The sequence below is a fragment of the Micromesistius poutassou genome (genome assembly GCF_964030765.1).
Source record: "Micromesistius poutassou genome assembly, chromosome: 2".
Classification (NCBI taxonomy): Eukaryota; Metazoa; Chordata; class Actinopteri; order Gadiformes; family Gadidae; genus Micromesistius; species Micromesistius poutassou.
The window spans coordinates 8,346,248-8,351,880 of NC_140272.1; the positions used below are offsets into that span (position 1 = coordinate 8,346,248).

At 42.0% G+C, this 5,633-nt stretch overlaps 1 protein-coding gene across 1 annotated transcript; it reads left to right on the top strand.

Moving 5' to 3' along the window:
- Nucleotides 1-3,350: 3,350 nt before the first annotated feature.
- Nucleotides 3,351-5,154, top strand: rplp2a (ribosomal protein, large P2a). Its single transcript, XM_084464269.1, has 5 exons — nt 3,351-3,447; nt 3,898-4,021; nt 4,444-4,492; nt 4,619-4,720; nt 5,022-5,154. The coding sequence occupies exons 2-5, from the start codon at nt 3,899-3,901 to the stop codon at nt 5,096-5,098; spliced, it is 351 nt and encodes a 116-aa protein (XP_084320395.1). The 5' UTR covers nt 3,351-3,447; nt 3,898; the 3' UTR covers nt 5,099-5,154.
- Nucleotides 5,155-5,633: the final 479 nt, after the last annotated feature.

Consider the following 5,633-nt stretch of genomic DNA (forward strand, 5'->3'; position numbering starts at 1 on the left):
TCCGTTCACAATAATAAATGTGCAAGTGAATATTTTGTAAACTGACTTGATATTTTGTATAAAAAAAAGACTCCCTACTAATTGTTGGTGATTTCTTAAACCTACAAACTCGTTCTCTTAGCCAGGGGCCAGTCTGGTGAAAGGAAGATATTTTGGATTGGATCGATACAGAGTAAAGGCCTCCTCCCTTCCAACAGCTCACCAATCACGCCGGCGGTATTTACAAGCACAGAACACTTTCCAACCTCCAGGTTATTAGGCCCTCCTCCGGCAGACCGCTGAACAGAACAGTATTTCTATATCGTCTGAAACGGGCTGTTGAAATGGCTCTCCCTAGTCCTCCATGTGAATCACTCACAGGGCATAATGGAGAACAGATTCCCTTGACACCCCCCCCCCCCCCCCTTCCCCTCAGAGGCACTTCCAACACGCTTTAAAGCCTGTGCTCAAGCTGTCTGCCCAGGATCTGCATCATCATCACTTTGAGCGTCACGTGGTCCTCTGCTCGCTCTCCCATCGATTATACACACACATACTACTGGGTGGTCCAACCCAAAGCCCATCCATCTGTCCATCAGCTTTGTATCGTGTCACTTGTATGTAGTGTAGGTCTGGATGAGCTATGCTATACTGTAGAGTGACTCCAATCTAATGGGTTGACTCTCTACAAGACGAAATGACAAATAAAAACACAAACATCCCTCTTTCACTTCCTCTATCTTTGTCTCTTTATTTCAAAGTTTGCTACCCTCTCCTTTTTTAACTTCTCTACTTCTGCTTCTTCTTATCTCTGTTCAGGCCTCGTCTCCCATCCCGCGACTCTTGCACCAATGTGCCTCTTCTCTTTATTCCATCTGTCACCTCGGTGGGCGTGGAGGGATTTGAGGCGGCTGAGTCTCTGCTAATCCATAACACCACTTAGTGATGAAGGTGTGCTAGTCAAACCTACCCCGTTAGTCTCTCTCTCCCTCACCCTGGACTCCACAGAGCTCGCTGAGCTGGTGCGGAGATACGTGACAGGATTACAGAGATACAGCCGCACAAAACAAGAAATCCTCTGGCCTTTTTCAAAGAGAGCTGACATATTCATACAGGAAAAGGGATTCTTTGAAAGTCATCGTCTGACCTGACAGAAGACAGACACAGCTCACGGTAAAATTCATGATGGACTATATTATTACCTGCCTTTTTATGTTGATGTTTTAGTCGTCCATGGAGAACCCTGTTCATGAAGATGTAAGTCTTATCTGATTGATTTAATGGTGATGAACTCACCAATATTGCATTTGAGAAGTGTTCAGTCACTTCAGAACACTGTGTGACTTCCTGCAGAAAGTTAGAGAATACATAAATACCTAGCTTTGAGTGAAAGGGCGGAAACTGCGACCAGTAGATTGTGTCTTCCTTTTAGTTGCTTGTGACTAGTTTAATCTAATGTAAACTTGGACTGGACATGATAAAAAGATGATATCTTGTTCAAAATTTTCTTTCCACCTTCCACTCTGCAGACTTCAGAATCAGTGTCAGAATTAGATGTGTTTCTAAAAGCAGGTTTTCCCAATCCTGGAATGTAGAAACTTTACCTTCCCTTAATTAATTGTCACTACTTTCTTTAGTAGTACATAGGTGATCATCAGAACTTCAATGTACAGAAGAGCCACATGCCCACATTGTATACTGCAAATCTCATGACAAGACACTTAAGACTTTACAAATCACAAATCACTGAAGATTAATAATAAATATCCACATACAAAATATGAAATATAAGATGGCCCTCTTCCCACTTGACCCCCCACAGAGCAGGACCACTGTAGGGCCCTGATCTGAGGCCCTGGTCAACCCCCCTCTCCCCCCCCCCCCCAAGCCCCAACATACACACCTACACCACTGCGGACAAAGGTGGGGGTCACCATGTCCGATGGAGACAGCGACCAGGCGAACCGGGAGGTGGAGGCGGACGAGGAGGCGGAGCTGGACAACGAAGAGGCCGCCCTGTTGTACTTCAGCCGCCTCGGCGATTTGCGCCGCTCAATGCCATGGGACCAGTGGACCTTCCGGGAGAAGGCCAACTTCTGCATGGACCGCATCTTCCTGGGCTTCCTGGCCTTCGTCCTGCTGCTGCTGTTCGCCGAGGTGTGCTACAAGGTGTGGTACGTGACCAACGTCCAGAAGATCGCCGCCTTCCTGACGGATGCCAGCAGCGGGCTGTTGGGTTGGCTGTTCGAGCAGGAGGAAGACGAGGAGCGGTTTGAGTTATAGTCTTGCTTATGTTTGTGCGTTTTTTTTAATTTAAATTGTCGTCCATTGTCATTTCACTACATAGTTTTTTGTTGTAACATGTTATTATGCATGATCATGCATAATAACATGTTATTATGCATGATCATGTATAGTTTTGGCGTTAATAAATGTGTATCATTCTGAATGATTGCTGAATTGCGTACGTGTGGCCACTAGAGGGTATGTTTCTTTTGGTGTGTTGAACAAAACTCTCCTGTTTAAATATAGACATAGGACAGCGCATCAATCAATCAATCCAGCTTTGTTTTTTACATGGATAATAAAACTGTTGTTTTTCAAATCTACGAGCTAGTTTTCACACTGCAGTTGTAAGATGTATTGTTTGTCTTTTTTTCTAAGTGTTTGTTATTATTCTTTGTCATTCAATAAAAATAATCGATTGACATGCTATTTTGTCTTGGAAAATAATATTTGGATTAAATGTAAATTACATTTTATAGAACATACTATTCTCTTCTGTAATACTCTTCTGTAGAATATAACTGTCTCACTCCAAATAACAATAGAAGCAAACTAGCAGTTCATATGCAAAGTAAGTAGGCCTGAAAGTAAATATAAGTAATCTGGTGTTTTAAGTTACCTGCACTATGGCACAACAGACAATGTTTTTCTAAAGCATGAACAAATCAAATGTGAGGCTATCCGTTACTGCTCAACCACTTGCACTCTTACACAATAGCTTACGCTTTGCAACAGCCTACTATATCGTGCAATTCAATGAAAAAGGAAAGTGAGTTTGTGAATGGAATAGAATCCCGTCCTAGAGAGTCAGCGAGGAGGCAGCGTTATTATTTTATGAGGGAACCGCTTATTTTGAAATGCTTCTGATGGTGTTTTTTTGTTTTATTTTTATTTTATTATTTAGAGTCGCAATAATAATAATAATAATAATAAGAAGAAGAAGAAGAAGAATATACGGCCATATGTGGCACATGTTATGTTCAGAAGACAACAAAATAAATCTATATATATATTTCTTTTTACATAATTTCTAGATTTTCCTATTGGCCTGCAATAAAAGACGTCACGCACAACCGACCAATCACAGCACCGCACTGACAGCTGTTACAGTTTCCGGTGACGCCGTCCTCCCTCTTCCGACTCTCCCAGCGTGTCCGTCGTTTCGTGTCTCTGAGACTTAAAGTGAGTTAATATATATCTTATTTTGTATAAATTGTTGGAAATGGCAGCATGGCGGTATAGACTACTTTTGATAAGACCCACGGGTTTCCGTCATGGTTTCTACGACCCAATAAGTCAACGTAGTAATAAAGACGACTTGTGTTTCGCGGTCTACAAATGGCGGCTCTGTGCGCCTTTTCTCCGAAGCCATGCTTCCTAGAGAGCCCTGACAGTGTTACATTTCTATCACCACTACTACTACTTTAGTAGCTCAATCACTTGGAATATATTGAAACTTTTAACACTTAACAATAATCGTAAACCAGACCAAAATATATTCGTCTGGTTAGAGTGGATCCGGGATGTGCTGTCAATACGGGACGCCATGTTTGTGGACATGCGTGTTCATGAGTCGAGTTGATGTCCAGGAAACCCGCTGAAATGTGATCTATTCCCCATGGTGGTGTGCAGAATGCGTTACGTGGCCGCTTACCTCCTGGCTGCCCTCGGCGGCGCCGCCAGCCCCTCCGCCAAGGACATCAAGGCCATCCTGAGCAGCGTCGGCATCGAGGCCGACGATGAGCGCCTCAACAAGGTGGGCTTTGGATCGTGTGTGTGGTTGAATCAGAATTGCTTTTATTACGTTCTTATCGTACGTACACAAGAGTAAAATTATGCTTGGTGCCTCAACACACACATAGCAGTTACAATATTAAGTAAATAGATATTTACAAATATTTAAAAATCAAAAGTAAAAATGACTAACATAAATTTGCAAAATACAGTTCAGTACAATGTTGTGCAATTACAGCCAATAATGCAGTAAATATGTATTAAATATTCTCTTGTATCGTGGTTGGTTTGTGAGTAGTGGATTCCTCCAGGAGCCTGACTGCTTGGGGGAAAAAACTGTTCCTCATCCTCTGGGTTTTGGCCCCGAGGCTTCGGAAATATGTAATGATATGACTGGAGTTTGACTGGAGTTTGTCTGACTGATTTCCCCCTCTGATTGTCCAGGTGGTGAGTGAAATGAATGGGAAAGACATCAACGAAGTGATGAACTCCGGTATGTGCATTTTTTATTTCAGGAATTCGTAGGTAGTCGTTTTTGAAGATGTAGATGTTTTTTTGTACTGTAAGGTGAATGCTACCCCGCCTTTACTAAACTGACCTTTTTTATTTTCCTCCTCAGGTCTGTCTAAGCTGGCCTCCGTGCCAGCAGGTGGCGCTGTCGCAGCGCCCTCTGCTGCCGGCGGTGCAGCTGTTGCTGCCGCTGGAGCAGCACCTGCTGCTGGTGAGTCCAATTACACAAGTTGGTTGATGATTATTGCATTACAAAATAGATCACCTTTTATTTCAGTATTTACATTTTTATGTATCATACATAAGAGTTGTATTATTAAATAAAAGGTGATTTGAGATTGGCTAATCTAAATCCAGTACTTTAATAATTGTAAAGTATGGTGTGGGTTTTATTTGTAATTAGACTGTTTGTCACTGTATATATAGACATTGTCAAGGCCAGGATCGTCTACACATTATGAAAGCACAGATGACCAATGCCTCATTTTAAATACTTTAATTTCCCTTCACAGTGGAAGAGAAAAAGGAGGAGAAGAAGGACGAATCCGAAGAGTCTGATGACGATATGGGATTCGGACTCTTTGATTAACTCGTCTTCTCTGATTTTGAAAAGCAATAAAAAATGTAAAAGTTTACATAACATAATTTGTGTCGCCATCATTCTAATTCACAATCTCTTTATAATAATATATTCATATTATATATCCCAATATTATAATAATATTGGGACACATGTCCGATGACGAGAGCAGATTTGGCCTCGTGCTCAAACTCAAAGTGTGCTGCTGGCTAAAAACCGAATGAGGAAGCTGTGGTCTGTTGGTCAGCCTGAAACTGGCCTGTGGTTTGTCCTGTTGACACGGGCATGAGAACTGTGATGGAGGAACTGTGACTAATATAGTATCGGGAACCTTATCATTTAGTTTTATGGAACCTGTTGTCATTTGGGCAGCAGACATGCTGGCCGTGATACGTGATAGGCCAGCAGCACGTTTCTGTTTTTGTTATTTTGATGCCCTCTTTAATTATCTTATGAGAATGTTGCATAATGGAAGGGTAGAGTATTTACATGAGGTTGCTGTAGTTTGTGTAAATGGGTGTCAGAATATGGCTTTAATGTTTGT

What these genes read in the sequence shown, in the direction of transcription:
- rplp2a (XM_084464269.1), top strand. Translation starts at nt 3,899, where the DNA reads ATGCGTTACGTGGCCGCTTACCTCCTGGCTGCCCTCGGCGGCGCCGCC. An exon ending in CAACGAAGTGATGAACTCCG is followed by an intron (nt 4,493 to 4,618) that starts GTATGTGCATTT and finishes TTTCCTCCTCAG; the next exon opens with GTCTGTCTAAGCTGGCCTCC. An exon ending in TGGAGCAGCACCTGCTGCTG is followed by an intron (nt 4,721 to 5,021) that starts GTGAGTCCAATT and finishes TTCCCTTCACAG; the next exon opens with TGGAAGAGAAAAAGGAGGAG.